This window comes from Neomonachus schauinslandi, chromosome 5, assembly GCF_002201575.2.
Source record: "Neomonachus schauinslandi chromosome 5, ASM220157v2, whole genome shotgun sequence".
Classification (NCBI taxonomy): Eukaryota; Metazoa; Chordata; class Mammalia; order Carnivora; family Phocidae; genus Neomonachus; species Neomonachus schauinslandi.
The window spans coordinates 153,864,887-153,881,274 of record NC_058407.1 but is presented as its reverse complement, the minus strand read 5'-3'; the positions used below and the strand labels follow the sequence as shown (position 1 = coordinate 153,881,274).

Here is a 16,388-nt window from a genome sequence, read left to right as displayed (position 1 = left end):
CCCAGAAGAAAGCAGACCCCAGAGACAAAGAGATGACATCATCTGAGCCCATGGATACAGCTGTGTTTGGGTTTTTCATTTATGTAGGTTGAGAAATTCCTTTTTTAGCTTAGGCCAGTTTAAGCTGAAGGTCTGTCGTTTGCAACTGAAAGAACTGTAACAAGTACAGACAGAATGAGTAAAAGGGGGCGGAGAATGGAGTCTCTTACCTTCCTGCTGTTTTCTGTGAGCCACTGGATTCTCTGTTGATAGAGTTCAATAGCCCTGGCAAAATACCAGAAAGACTCATCAGCCAAGGTCCCACTTCATCACTGAATGACAGTCACTTACATACATGGGAAGAAGGTGTGGATGGGATTTTGGGGTAATGTCTTGCTCTTCTCAAATCCGTGTCTCCCCAGGTGAAACTTGCTAGTCACCTGGAGATGACCATAAATGCCCAATGGAGGCAGTTCAGCAGCAAGTTCTCAGGGGACTGATTAACAAAAAAACCCCTCAGTTTCCAAAAAGTAGTCGGGAGAACGTCTTGAACTTGCCTTATTGCAAACCAATCCAATGACTGGACAGAGAGAGCATGTAACAGGTGCTCAAGTTCAGGACTCATCACTTGAATTCAACTGAATTGCCCTCATCGAGGGCAGGTGGGATTTGGGAGCCTACAAAACGGCAAACAAGACCTCTGGATGTAAAAAAAAAAAAAAAAAACCAAACCTTTGGATGTGAAATCATGGGGCAGTGGGTAGAATTTTAAGTTATACATGAGTATGAATAGAGCTAAGAGTATGAGCTTCATAATGAGACGTGCTGGTCTTTGAGATCCAGCTCTCCAATTTACTAGCTGTGTAACCTTTCGACAGGTGTGGTAACCTCTTTGAACCTCCAACATGAAGATTATACCAGGGTTCTACCCGAGTCAATTTGCCAAAAGTCAGTTTGCTGAAAGCCAATTCCCTGAAAATCGATTTGAATTAACTGAATGGACTTGAACATTCCTTAACATGCTTGATTCACAATTAAAACCAATCAACCAAAATATTGCAAAATTCTTTAAAACCTGTTTAAACCTTCATACCTGATAAAAATTGCTATAAAAGTTACAGTTAAGAGGCCCCTGGGTGGCTCAGTTAAGCCTCTGCCTTCGGCTCAGGTCATGATCCCAGGGTCCTGGGATTGAGCCCCACATAGGGCTTCCTGCTCAGCCGGGAGTCTGCTTATCCCTCTCCCTCTGTGCTGTCTTTCTCTCAAATAAATAAAATCTTTAAAAAAAAAGTTACAGTTAAAATGTTTTGATAAATCTGGCATATTGGTCAGTTGTCAATTGAATTTTGGATATTTGGCTTGAGAGTAATGTATTTTCGGTTGTTGTGAGGATTAAACAAGATAATGCACGCAGGCCTTAGCAGAATTCCTGACACATTAATAAATGACAGGTATTAATTATTATTATAGCTTTTTAAGAAACCTCAGGCAAACAGTGATCATGGATCATAGATTGCTACATTGGGGATGGAATGTATATATGTGCTCGGAAAATCTGGTTTGGGAGTGGGTAGCCCGCATATTTTTGACATAATTTGCAAAAGTATAAGCCCAACCAATCTGTCATTGAAAGTGGTCCATTTAACTATTATACCTCAGATGATGGTGTGAGGTTTTATGCGCTCATCCAAAGGGCCCATGGATTTGAAAAGGCTGAGAAAAACCGGTATGGTCCAATCTCTTTATTTGATCAAAGAGGCCATTAGGACCAGAGGTGGGAGGGACATGCCCAAGAACCCAGAGATTGTTGTCAGAACAAAATCTCTTTTTTAAGGATTTTTATTTATTTATTTATTTATTTATTTATTTATTTATTTATTTATTTTAGAGAGTGAGAGAGTGTGAGTGGGGGGGGAGGGGCAGAGGGAGGAGAGAGAGAGAGAATCTCAAGCAGACTCCACACCGAGCACGGAGCTGACGTGGGGCTCGATCTCATGACCCTGAGATCACGACTAGAACCGAAATCAAGAGTATGCTTACCAACTGAGCCCCCCACGCGCCCCTGAACAAAGTTACTTTCGGGCTGCTGAAATGAAGAAATTCTTGAGCTCTTGTACTTACTCAGAAAGCTTGGATTCAAATTGGTGGATGATCTGGGTGGAGAAGTACACTTGCCTCATGATATTGCTGCCCTCCTCCCTGAAGAAGCAAAGTCTTAAGAAGGGGTCTCTGGGGCCGGGGAGTGGGGTGTTGCCAGGCTTGCGGGCTTGGGGGTGAAGGGAATGGTGCCAGACTCACAGCACGGCGGTGCCTTGGCTAAGCAGGTCAGCCAGGGTGAGCCTCTCAAACTGTAAACTGTGCCTGGAAAGCCAGTCTTCCGAGTCCTCCCAAGCCAAGGGTTTGGTCTCATCTCTCTGCAGCCTCTGCGAGACAGAGCCAGAGTCACACAGAAAACTGGGGAAAGAGAGGGCAAGGCTGAGGACGCCCTAGGTTCCCCCTCCTCACAGATGCCCAAGGGCTGCCAACTCCGATGGGTCGTCCCTGAACGCAGTCTGTTCAAGAACTCACCTTGCTGAGGGAACTTAGGAATGAGGAGGCCTGTGTCCTGGGCCACTTGCTCTGGAAATACCCATTCTCATCCTTCACCTCATCCCCAATATGCAGCGAGATAATTCAAGGGTCACTCACCACACCCTGCCTCGTGCGAGACCGAATATACAGTGGCCAGACCATATAGGACAACAGAACTCCGACCCATGACTTCCGTGGCAACCAGTCCACAAAACCAAACCACAACTGTAGCAACTGGCCCAGAAGGGTCTGGACTTGGTCAATGACCTTCAGTTTTCCTATTTTTTATCCCACATCCGGCTCAGGACCCACCAGAGAAGGCCAAATATGCCCTCAAAACCAATCACATGAGATGCCTGCCTTCTAGTTAGCCCACCTCCAGCTTCCTCATGCCAGCACCGCTCTTCTGGGCACACCTGAAGCTTTCTCCTTTTTCACTACAAAGCTTTCCTGATCCCCTGCCTTTGAGTCTCTCTACCAAACACAGGTGAAGGTGGCTGACTCCCTTGCTGGAAGCAAACTCGGAATAAATGGCCTCTGTTCTCATTTGGGTGCTCTTTGTTTATTTCCACACTTGCATTTTCTGTATCTTGCTATGAGTTCTGCCTTGCTATCAGTCTGGCGGGTCCTCAACAAACATTTGTTGGCTCATGGAGGAGGGAATGGGTTTATCCTGTCTAGTCCAGAGGCCAGAAGCAGGAGCACCAGGTTAGAGTTTTAAACATAGAATTTCCTCACCATCACAGGAGTCTGGCCACGAAAAGGACCACGCCCTCTTGCTTATATCTCATGACACCTGGATCACTTACACAGCGCCAAGCTCAGGATTTGGGTGGTGGCCTTGGTGGCGGAGCTGAAGTCCTTCACAGCAAGCATTTAAGATTGGGGATGCTTTCTGGGAGCCAGAAGGCAGAGAAAACTGACCTGAGGCTCTTAGCCCATTTGGCCTTGATCACCTCTCCTGGAGTCTGGCATTTCTTCTTCCCCCAGTGGGTGTTTCTGACCCCTTGTATGAACCAGGTGCTGTCATTGGTCCTAGGTCTACAGTGTGAACAAGATAGAAACGTTCTTGCCTTCTTGGACCTTACATCCTAGTGTGAATAGGTAGAGAGTAGAGAAGAGATGAAATCAGTGTATATAGTTTCAGAAAGGAACAGTTGCAGGAAGAACATGGAGCAGGGAAATGTGATAGACAGTGAGTAGGATGGAGACGGGGAGGTCACTTCTGCAGGGGCGGGGGAGGGGGTCGGAGAAGGCCGTTGTGAGCCGAGATCTGGAGGTGAAGGAGGAGCCGGCCCTGTGCATAGCTAGGGAATGCTCATTCCAGGCAGAGGCATGGAGCGGGGAAGCGGTCAGAACGTTTGTAGAGCAGAAAGGTGGCCACGATGGTTGGAGTGTGTGATGTGACATGAGAAGGGGCTGGGAAGGTGTGCAAAGCCTGGTTCAGACGGGGCTTCCAGCGCAATCCCTGTGTGATACACATGGGATGTAAATGCTGCCAGAATTGGCCAGGACTCCCTCTGGGTGTGGTACAGCATCATGAGGGAGGCCGGCTGAGTGGATGATGGAAATTGCCCTGCAGCATCATCTGATGGCTGGGGAATGGGCCTGCCCACTGTTTAACCCACCAGGAACCCCATCTATATTAGAGATGGCTGCACCCATCTCCCGGGCGCCTACTCGAATCCTAGGTGGGTGCTCCTTGGGCTTGTATCTACCAGGGTTCTCACGGTAGTGGGTGAGGTGGTAGACAAGGGGTTGAAAACTCTGCAGGTAGCTGATTGAGCTCCACTAGACAGGGTAGAGGACACAGGAAGAAGAAAGTCCAGAGGAGAGCGGGAGAGAAGAAAGGAGCGCCGTAGGTGGGGTTCTCCATCTACTTGCTCTGTGATGCTGCGCAGGTTGGTGGGGCTCTTTTTTCACCTGTAAAACGGGCGTTTGAAGCTGTAGCAGCACAAGGCCTTGAGTGTTGCTGCGTTAACAGATCCCAGCAATGATCCGTATCTCCCACTCAATAAAAATGAAATGCTGTTATTATATGCCAGCTAGATACTATTGTGTGCCCTCGGTTCTGTGCCTGAGGCCTGCCCACTGCTCTGTTTCAAAGGAGATTAGCAAGTGTTAAAGAAGTGTGAACAATACTAATGGAGCAAACATTTAAATAGCATTTATTACGTGTCAAACACTGGCCATATATTAACTCATTTAATTCTACAAAATCGTTTCCGTCATTACCCCATTTTACTGACAAGGAAACTGAGGCACAGAGAATTTAAGTAATTTTCCCAAAGTCACGCTAGTAAGTGGTACGGCTGGGATTCAAACCCAAGCTGCAGAGCTCACGTTAGCGCCAAACTGTGGCTATCCTCATGAAGGATTGAGGGGGAACTGACTAAAAAGATAATGTTCTCATATGGTTTTATGCTAATTAATGTTCTGCCCTTAAACAACACCCCCTAATATGCATGGTCCCCATCTGGCACTTAGGGAAACGCTGCTTTACATCATATGAACACTAGATGTCACTCTCTTCACCTTTCAGGACTCAACCGACTCCCTGGTTGATAACCCCTTAGACTGATAATTCACCTTTCTTCTGTTTTACTTGCATTTTAAATGATCCATCGTGTTTTAGGACATGGATTTTGTATGATTAATATTTGAAGGTCCACCATTAACTCACAGACATCATACATTTTGACTGTAGGGCATACTGATTACATACTAAAATATGTGCTTCACATGGAGAGTAGGAAGATCTTTGTGTTGGGACAGTCCTTTCTCTCTTTCCCACTGCTATTCATTTGTGAGGGAGAGGAGGTCCCAGCTGTGGCTAATAAGGGTCCGAGTGGTCCTTGTCCATCTGGGAAGTCATGTATTTGATATGAAATTAGATGAAGTGAAGACTCATATTATCAAATCTGAAATCATTGAAAGAATCACCCAGAATCTCAAGACTATTGAGATTTCCTCATTTTCTTTTAATTAAAATTACTTTCCTATTAGTGCCAATACTTGAGGAAAGTAAAACAGGACCATTTTCCTGATTGTTTGATTGCCAGCATTAAAACTGTATTGTTTTTGACAGATTGTCATCTCAAAGATACCATCTTTAAACTCTCACGTAGATTAGGTGGGTGATTATAGGCCAGGCTTGCCCCTAACTACTCCTGATCACAATAGTTTCTATGGTAGAATGAATTCTGAGTTCTAGACCACCCACCCACCATCGTGGGAAAGAAAACAGCTCACTGACACATTGAGAGTCAGCCTAAAACCACAGTTGTGGTTATTCTAGAAGTTAATTCTCTTGCCACGATGCTCTTGCTCTGATAGCACTTCCTGAAACTGATTTTTGGATCTAGGTTTTAGGGAACCCTAAAAGAAAGACAAATCTCAGAAAGGGAAATTTTAGAATTTACATTCCCTAGTCTTCAGGCTTTGGTAACACAGACAGTCTTCATATACTCCTGAATGTTTAATGATACAGCCAAGAAGACTATAAAATTTATATAAACAGCATAGGGATTCCTGTCATTTCTAAAGGCAGAGGATTAGAGATGAATGTTTAACTAATCGTTTTCTATCCCGAGAGCCTACGTGAAGAAAGAAATACCCAGAGTGGGGTGCCTGGGTGGCTCAGTCCCTTAAGTGTCTGGCTTTGGCTCAGGTTGTAATCTCAGGGTCCTGGGATGGAGCCCCGGGTCAGGATCCTTGCTCAGCGGGGAGTCTGCTTCTCCCTCTGCCCCCACATCCCCCGCTCATGCTCTCTCTCTCAGACACATTCTCTCTCTCATAAATAAATAAAATTAAAAAAAAAAAAAAAAGAAACACCCAGAGTTTAACACATTCTGCATTCCCTGACTATGATTTGTAAGCACTGTGACTCAGTTAAAGCACTGTTGTATTTACCAGTAAGTCTTGTGTCTGGTTAACATGTGTAACCAGTAGTCCATTGTCTGGCTTTTGGCCAAGTCCATGGCCATGGATGTCCTTCTGGTCCAACTGCTTCTTTGGATCTCTGTCATTGTTTCTCCTCACACTACAAAACACACAGTGAGTGGATGATCAGTGTCCCAGCACTAGACCTTGCCTCCACATTGCCAGGGTCTCCAGAGCCAACTGGGAAGGGGTCCTGTAGAGTTCTGATAAAAGGTGGACCCCAGGTTCTTAAGACATTTTATTCTACCATTTTGGTAGTGAGAAAATGGAAGTCCTCGGGCATAAGATGATGCCATGACCATTTATCCAGTCTCGCTTTGAGGCAGGCATCTCCCCCCTCAAGTTTTTGCTGTTGTCTTCATTTGAAAAATCAGAGAGGATGCTTACCAATGATCTTCCAGAAACATATTATCTTGGCCATGGCAGACAGGACTAGTATGTGTAGCCATTATAAAAACACCCAACGCTTATTTTCCTAGGGAGAAAAGGAACACCAGAAAAGAGAAAGATAAATGCAGCATAGAGACAACAGCTTTGGGGGTATCTATAGTTATCTCAACTCTTCTGTCGTTCATTCACTAATGCTTATCGAACACCTCCTAGGTATCAGGCTTTGTGCGAGGTGCTGAGGATATGATGGTGAACAAGGGAACAGAGACTTCTCAACTTTAGCATTTTTGACATTTTGGGCAGGGTCATTCTTGGTTGGGAGGCTGTCCTGTGCGTTGTGGGATGCTTAGCAACATCCCTGGCCTCACTCACTCACTAGATGCCAGTTTCCCAAGTTGTGACAACCAAAAATGTCTCTAGACGTGGCCTAACATCTCCTGAGGGACACAGTTGTCCCCCGCTGAGAACCACTGAGCTAGAGTGGGGGAAGACAGATGTTAAAAAAATTAAATATAGTCTATATAGAAATTGTGGCAGGGGCGCCCGGGTGGCTCAGTTGGTTAAGCGACTGCCTTCGGCTCAGGTCATGATCCTGGAGTCCCGGGATCGAGTCCCGCATCGGGCTCCCTGCTCGGCAGGGAGTCTGCTTCTCCCTCTGACCCTCCTCCCTCTCATGCTCTCTGTATCTCATTCTCTCTATCTCAAATAAATAAATAAAATCTTTAAAAAAAAAAAAAAGAAATTGTGGCAAGTGCTAAGAAGGATGTGAACAGGATGATACGATGGAGAGTTATCAGGAAAGGGATCTGTTTTAGCTAAGGTGGTCAGCTGAAAGCTTGACCTTGAGCTTAGACCGTCATGAAGGACAGAAAGGAGGTGGCCATGTTAAAGAGTATGGTGAGGGCTGGACTGTGTGGAGAGGGCAACGAATGACCATAACGATTTTAAGGGGGGGGGCGGGAATACTGAGATGAGGTTAAATTCTTTTCTTTGTGAATGACATCTGCACTCAAAGGGGGGACCCTGTAGCCTACTCCTTACAGTTTAAAGTCAGCAATGGACAGGAACAAGATGGATCCATCTGGGAATTTGGAATTAAGAGCTATGGGGCCACCACGTACATTCAGAAGCGGCAAAAGCCTGTCTTCAGATAAAGAGGAGTAAGTGGTCCTTCCCTGCCTTGGTTCCCCTGGGGCCATTCTCTCCCACCCTTTTCCTCCCTCTCTGCTGGCTCTTTCCTGGTCTCCCTTCCAGACTCATTCTCCTCTACCCGAGCATTTTAAGTCGGTGTTCCTCAAGGATAAATTGTGCCCTCTCTACCCTTCTCTATCCTCTTTTCCTAGGCAGTCTTATCCTTCCCTGTCCATGGCCTCAACTACCACGTACACACATCAGTGACTCCCAGTGGCACGTCAAAAATCTGGACCTCCCACTCTGATGGCAGACTGTATTCATCGACACTGGATATTTCCATCTGGAGTACCTCAAACTCAGCATGTCCAACACTGAATTCATATTCCCTACAAACCTATCCTCTTTTCAGTGTTTCCTAGCTCAGAGAAAAGAGCCACTCTCCATTACTTATATGAGTCAGAAACCTGGGAATTACTCCTGACACCTCATTTCCCATATCCAATCCATCACCTACTCTTGTTAATTTTCCCCCTCTCAAATCTCTCCACTTATCTCTGTCTCCAGTGACATTCTCTGTCCAGGCCACTGTCACCTCTGCCATAGACAACTGTAGTAGACCCTAACTGGCCTCCCCACATTCCCTCAGACCCTTCCCATCCAGTCTGTTCTCACTGAAGCCAGAGTGATCTTTTAAAAATACAAACCCAACATCACACCCCCTCTTCTCCCTCCTGGTTCAAATGATTCAAAGCCTTCCCTTCATTTCTAGGATGAAGACTAAGATCCTTTGGATGGCATTTGAGGTCTTTCATGATTGGGCTGCTGCCTACCTACCTCTCCAGCTTTTCCCTCTTCCCCCCTGCTCCCCATTCTGTGTTCCACGACCCCTCCCTTCAATTCCTAGAATGTTATGCAGTTCCTTTAACCACAGGGCCTTTTCACGTGCTGTCTTTGCTCCGGAACATCCCCTCCCCCTCCCTCAACTCATTCTTGATATTTCAGTGTGTCACTTTCTCAGGGAACTGCTCTTCACCCTCCCACTGTATTTCAGGTTCCTTTAGTGTTATGTAAACTCTCACAGAACTGTGCTCCTTTCTTTCAGAATACTTTTAATTTAGAATGATACATTCTTTAGTGTGATTTTTAAACATTGGTGTCTCTCTCCCATTAGACTGTAAGTTACAACAGAGCAGGAACTGGTAGGTGATACACATTTGGGGGAGGGGAGGTGAAGGGAGAGGAGGTTGAGAAACTGCCTTGGTTCTTTTTTTTTTTTTTTTTAAAGATTTTATTTATTTATTTGAGAGAGAGAGAACACATGAGAGGGGGGAGGGTCAGAGGGAGCAGCAGACTCCCTGCCGAGCAGGGAGCCTGATGCGGGACTCCATCCAGGGACTCCAGGATCATGACCTGAGCTGAAGGCAGTCACTTAACCAACTGAGCCACCCAGGCGCCCCTGCCTTGGTTCTTGAATATCTAAATGCTGATCTCAGGCATTTGTGAGAACTACCTTTACTTTCTGCTCTTGGGTTCCACGAAAAACCCTGTTCCTTATAATCCCCCATCTTTCTGCTTAAGTTAGCTCATTTAGGTTTCTATTACTTGCAACCAAAAAAATATTGGCTAAGACACAGCAAGTGAGAGACTCGGGGGTTGCAGCTTGAAAAATCAGAGTGTGTGTTCTTACGAAATCATTAAATAAAATAGCCTAATGATGGTGCAACTTGCTTTTCTCTCTGGGGTCTTTAATCTTTTACTCAGAGGATGCTTTGTTTTTTGGGAAGCACCAAGATAATCTGGCAATGTTGTTAATGTTAAAAAATGTTTAAAAAACAACTGGCTTTCCTTCAGGATGCTTGGCTGAGAGACCAGGGCCAGAGACTGTTGAACTAGAAATGCCTCGTGAACACTGGACGCCCCACAGTGTCCCAGTTCCCTCTTTTCAGTGAGTGATTAACAATCTAATGAATTCAGAGGCCTGCACGACTGGATTCTAGGGTGACTGGTGTGGCTGTTGGAGGAGGAGGGTGTGGTTGGCATAAAACTCAGGGCACAACGTGGTGTTCTAGAAAGCACCGGACCTTGGGTTTCTTCTGCAGAATGGAAGGGGGTTCCTAGTAACTGCCCTGCCTACTTCAACACAGTCATCAAGAGACTGAACCCCGACACTGAGAATGTCAAAGAGCTTTGTAAATACAGAGTACTATAGAAATGCAGAACAGCGTTAGAAGAATGTGCTGCTTCTTCAAGCGCTTTGGCATAGGACATGTAAACGATCACTCATCCCGTGAACATTTTTAGGATGTTTTCTGGGTGCCAGAAAGAGCTGGTACTGGGGAGGCAGAGATGAACTGGACACAGCCCTTACCCTCCCGTCTTTGCTCAAACGAAACCTCATTAGAGATGGCTTCTTTGATTACCCCACTCAAATAGTAACCCTCCACCCTGCTTTGTTTTCTCCAGAATGTGGTTTGTTTTATCATCTGAAGTACTACATTATTTACTTACTTAAAGGTGGTAACCTTTCTCCCCCACCCATCAACCCACTAAGAGTAAGATCCCTGAGGGCAGGGACTTAGTTATGGTCACTGCTAGAAGACTTTTGTGTAGTCAGTGCCTGGAACTTAGTAACTGCTCAAAAAATATTTGTTGAGTAAGTGCGCTCAGGGCACACCTAGAGTTTAGACAAAATTGGGCCACGTTGCTCTGGGGCTGGGCTCCGGTGGGGAAGAGAATATGTAGGCTGGCCCCTAGGAGATAGCATCACGGTCAAAGGGCAAGAGGTAGTAGCCCTGGTTAGTGGATAGATAAGAGAAAACCTCCAGCTAACTTCTTGGTTTGCTAATAGCTGGATTCTCCTGAACACCCGGGATAAAGCCATCCCCAGGGTTTGTATTTTGAATGGCCAAACAATCTAAGTCTTGCCCCCATCCAATCCATTTTACATTCTGCTGCCAGGATGATCTTTCTGACATGCAGAGTTTTCCACCTGTTTAGAACCTGCCATGACTCCTCAGTGCCGTGGATCATCAAGCTGAACCTTCCTTGCAATGTTTACCGTTCTTTTCAGGACCTGTTTCTTGCTGACTCCTCCCCCTTACCTCTTACCCGTCTATGGTCCCTGGCAACTCCTACTTACATGCACCTTACTATTTCATACCCTTCTTTGTTCAAATTGGACCTGCTTCTAGAAACACCCTTAGCCCTTTTCATTTGACAAGAAAACCCAGCAAGTCTTTCCTGAACCCCATTTGCTGCCCTCCAACCCCCAGGAAGAAAATAATTTCCTCCTACTGCTGCCCCCGGGCTGCCTCATACCAAGTTGTATCCGGAGCAGCCCCGCTACTTCCTTGTCTGCGGTTGCACCCCCAGCACCCAGCACAGCGCCTGGCATGTAGGGAGCAGAGGCCCACGGGCCCAGGCTCCCTAAACCTCTTCCACACTCGCTCCAGAGCTTGGCGTCTGGGTGTGCGCCACCCTCTCTTACCATCCTGCCAACCCTGTGACACTCACTCTCACCTGCATTTCTCCATTTATTTCTCCATCTTTGGGAGAGGGGCCCCTGGTCATCCCAGGACTCTGCTTTTCCTGGTTCCCACCTCTTCTAAGCTCCTCCAAGCAACTCAACAGAGGCACTTGCCCTGCCAGGAAGTGTTAGCTGGTCTCCAAGGTAACAGACTGCACCACTGCAGCCTGAGGCAGGGACAGGGGAAAACTCCCTCACCCCAAGGAAGACATTACCACTTTGTTGTTGACAACAGCCTTTCCCCAAGCACTCTGCTTTTCTCCACCCCTACAAAAGCCTGGAAGCAGGATTTGGACTTCTATTTCTAGAATCTCTGGATGAGCAGAAAACTATGGTTTGGACCAGTAGAGCCGTGGTATGTGCTACCTTCCCGTAGTAGGAACTGAAGACAGGTAGCAGAGAACCTGCGCCATGCCAGGCGGGAAAGCTGGTAACTGTCTCCTCCTCAGATTCCCTGGGGTCCCCGCAAACACACACCCTGAGACAGGTCTGGCATTCCCTCACCTCCACCAGGTCCAGCCCCACCCAAACCTGGCTAATACAGCAGCGGGCTCAGTGACCTCTTAGCGTCGGAAGAGATCATCTGCTGCCGTGCTTCCTAAACCCAGGTGCCCATCGGAATCATCTGGGTTGTTTGCTAAGGACACATACATAACATTCCCATTTGGGAGACTGATACAGAACTGTGGTACAGTGTGGGAACATGAATCTTTAACAATGGTCCCAGGTGATTATGATGTAACCAGCCCTTGGCTCATAGCTGGGGGACCCTCTTCAACATCTTCTTTTATGGAAGTCAAGAGAGATGAAGTGATGTACCCCCACGTCAACCAGCTTGTAAAAGGCTAAGGGACCTCCACTTAGTTTATCTAGGTAATTTCTCAAATGACTGTCTTCACTTTCGGGACCTTTAATTTGATAATTTAGAACATGTGCTCCTTGTGGTAATCATCATATGGCGGAGAACCTCTTCCAGTGTTGACCCCAGCAGTGGCTCCTATAGGCCACATCAGAAACAACAAAACCCCTCAAAATAGAAACTGCTTACCTACCACCAGTCACTGTGGGCAGGAGTCATGGGTTGACGGTGGCATTTGGGAGGGCGTTTCGTCAAAATCAACAAGGCAGGAGAGGAGGGAGATCAGAGAGAGGTAAGGAAGTCAGAAAAAGGAAGAGTTACAAGAGGCTGAGAACAACCAACAAATGGCTACTCTGTGAACAAGGGGTGAGGGTCCTTGTGTCCATCCTACTGGAAATCCTGGGTAGACGGGGCTGGCTAGCTTTGAGACACCATTTTGGAAGACATGAGGGCCCAAGACAGGTAGTTTTATACTTTCACAGTTTCCTTGGCTCCTGGATACACAGGGTCTAAACATTTTACAAGAAGTAAACCCCAACATTGAAAAGTCATTGTTATTGCTTTTTTCTATTTGAGCTTACATGATACACATGCTCTGGATGTATTTGTGCCAAATGGATAAAGCAGAATAAGGCTTTCAGCCTGTACGACCAGGCAAGAGGAAAGCTATATGTGGATACCATCTTTCTCAGCTCTTCTCAGTTTGTAGCTCATTTGGGCCCCACACAAGGAATTAGAGCACAATAGGAATTTGTGTTTCTGACCTTAGGTTCTTGGAACCTGATCAGGGTCAACTCACCTCTGGTCTTTATTTAAGAGCTGTAGCCTGGTCCCATTGCCCAAGATATATTGATTGTGTGATTTCCTAATTCTTCCATTAATTCTATTTTTGCTTCATGTACTTTGACATTCCATTATTATGGAATACACACTTAGATTTGTTATGTTTTTCTCCTTAAATGACCATTTGCTATGGTCTGAATGTTTGTGTGTCCCCACCCTTACCCCTCCGGAAAATTCATATGTTGGAAACTTACTCCTTAAAGTGATGGTATTAGGAGGTGGGGCCTATAGGAGGCAGTTAGGTCATGAGAGCCCTCATGAATGCAATTAGTGCTCTCATAAAGGAGGACAGAGCCCCTAGCTCTATCCTGTGAGAATAAAAGAAGTCTGCAATCCAGAAGAGGACCCTTACCCGACCATGCTGGTACCCTGATCTTGGATTTCCAGCCTCCAGAATTGTGAGAAATAAATTTTTTTAAAGCGATGTTGCAGTGAACACTGTTTTACATCTTTGTGCACTCTGAGATTTTATTTCTGTAAGATAAAGATACAAAAAGTAAAATGTATGAATCTAGGGGCTTTATTTTAAAAGTATAGACCCTAAAAACAAAGTTTTTTCTTCAGTTCACAGCAAGCTCATAAGTACCCTGTTGATTTTTTTCAAATCTGGGGAAAAAAAATGAATTCCAAAGCTCTTTTAACTTGTTGATAAATACTGTAGTGTTGTGCCATATTTAGTCTATAATCCTCCTGTGTTGGAATAAGCAGATAGTGGTGACTTTGATGATTTTATCTTCAGCATTTAAAACCCCCTTTGGGGCCGCCTGGGCGGCTTAGTCGTTAAGCGTCTGCCTTCGGCTCAGGTCATGATCCCAGGGTCCTGGGATCGAGTCCCACATCGGGCTCCCTGCTCGGGGGGAAGCCTGCTTCTCCCTCTCCCACTTCCTCTGCTTGTGTTCCTGCTCTCGCTATCTCTCTCTCTGTCAAATAAATAAATAAAATCTTAAAAAAAATAAAATAAGGGCGCCTGGGTGGCTCAGTCGTTGAGCGTCTGCCTTCGGCTCAGGTCATGATCCCGGGGTCCTGGGATCGAGTCCCACATCGGGCTCCCTGCTCTGCGGGAAGCCTGCTTCTCCCTCTCCCACTCCCCCGGCTTGTGTTCCTGCTCTCGCTATGTCTCTCTCTGTCAAATAAATAAATAAAATCTTTAAAATAAATAAATAAATAAATAAAATAAAATAAAACCCCCTTTGGTTTCTTTTTTTTTTTTTTTTAACTGAGATATGACATATAACATTGTATTAGTTTCATGTGTATACTATAATTGGATAGATGTATATATTGCAAAAATGATACCACAGTAAGTCTACTTAACATCTAATCAGATTTGTGTTTCATAAGCCACCTAGTCTGCAGTATTTTGTGATAGCAGCCCAAACAGAGTAAGACAGTATTGTTGTGCTACATATTTTTTTAGATAGATATTTAGATTTTTAGATATTAACTTGTGTTTTCTTTCTTTCCCCCATTTCAAGCCAGTAGCAGGTGCTTTTTGTTGGGTTGAAAAGTAGCCTGAAGTCAACATTTCTTTCTTTTTTGTAAAATCCTAAGCTAACTGAAAGATTAAAGTGACGTGCCAAAGCATGGGAGGTGAAGGATGTGTTTAATGTCAAGAGGAGAAGTGTGAGTGTATCAAGATTCTTTCAGTTAAAAGAGACAAACCCAACTCAAACTGGCTTAAGGAAAAGAGGGAATTTATTTGCTCAAACAACAGAAAAATTGGCTTTGGACATGGCTTGATCCAAGGCTAATATGATGTTGACAGAAATCTGTCTCCATTTTTCAGCTCCTTTCTTCTGTGATGGCTTTTTTCTTAAGCAGGCTCTTCATGAGTGGTTGGCAAACTTGGACACCAGCAGCACTCAGTTCCCCTCCCTCCCCAACTTAGCAACCCTAAAATAAGAGCACCTCTTTCCCAAGGAGCTCCAGGAAAGGCCCAGGCTTGGCTTGGTCATATGATCCATTCATTTCTGAAAAAATCACTGTGGCTCTGATAGGCCAGACCTGGCTTCTGCATCCAGTCTGGGAGCCAGAGGGTGCAATTAGCCCCTTGAAAAAAGCTGGGTTTGTTTTGTTTGAACCAAAGACAGGGACACGGGTACTAGGCAAACATGCTTCTGAGGGAAGACAAAGGGGAGAAGAAAGAGACAGAGGTCAAGAAATCAGGTATCTGAAAATCAGAAGGAGTAAGGGCCTGCTCAGTGCTTGGTGGCAACACTTTGAGATGGCAAGACCTAAGAGGAATGCGTCCTCAGTCCAGGGAGAAAGTCTTCCCAGCTCAACAAACTTCATCACCATGCCCCAAGCGTGGGATGGACACAGAACTACTGCACTATTCAGACTGGAATAGTTGATGTCTCAGCAGTGATAAGTGTAGACAGATGACAAATGACTAGAGGGGGCTTTCTAATGTTTGAACCATGGACTTCTGCACAACCCTAGGGTAACCCAGTAGCCAGTAGATTTCCTATCAACAAGGTAAAAGGGATCTAGTTAATTGATTTTTTAAGTGCTACAGAGGGGACAAGATATAGCCTGTTTGGGGAAATTTCCCTGGGTGCTCAATTCCCAAAAGGTTCCCAGTAAAATCAAGGGGTGACATCATCTAGTTTAGCAATCAGTGAAGTTACCACGTAGCAGGATAGCAGAAAACTTGACAATGAGAGAGGAATGATGGAAGATTGAACACAAACAGCTCAATAACTTACATACGTTTCTCCCCAACAAAATATATAATATTTATAGGTTGTTTCTAAGCAGGACTACCTTTTATGGTTGCTTGCATTCCACATCCAGAAGAAGCAAACCATAGATTCAGCTGCTCGTGCCTGAGCCAAGAAATCATGCAACTGGGACAAGCTATTTTTATTTCCTTCACACTAGCCAGGACAGAAGTAGTCCTCGATTTTGAAGTCAAAGAACATAGGTTTGAAACCCAGATTCAACATTACTAGTTCCTGATCCTTGGGTAAGTTATTTCCCTTTCAATGCATGGTTTTCTGGTCTATAAGATACCACCTCCACTTCACCTCAGGAGGAGGATTAAGGTGACATATGGAAAAACACATAGCATGAATTTAATATTAGTTTCCTTCTCCAAACTCTTATTGAATGCCACTGTTTCTTAACCACAATATTTTAAAA

General features: G+C 45.3%; 1 protein-coding gene across 1 annotated transcript in view; it reads right to left on the bottom strand.

The window, feature by feature from the left end:
- VWA3A (von Willebrand factor A domain containing 3A) overlaps positions 1-8,356 on the bottom strand; it is a 52,375-nt gene extending 44,019 nt beyond the window's left edge. The window contains exons 1-6 of the mRNA XM_021686830.1: positions 8,269-8,356; positions 6,880-6,958; positions 6,463-6,592; positions 2,278-2,402; positions 2,101-2,178; positions 210-264 (exon numbers count right to left, since the gene is read on the bottom strand). Coding sequence (XP_021542505.1) covers positions 210-264; positions 2,101-2,178; positions 2,278-2,402; positions 6,463-6,592; positions 6,880-6,958; positions 8,269-8,356 — 555 coding nt within the window. The remainder of the gene's footprint in view (positions 1-209; positions 265-2,100; positions 2,179-2,277; positions 2,403-6,462; positions 6,593-6,879; positions 6,959-8,268) is intronic.
- Positions 8,357-16,388: the final 8,032 nt, after the last annotated feature.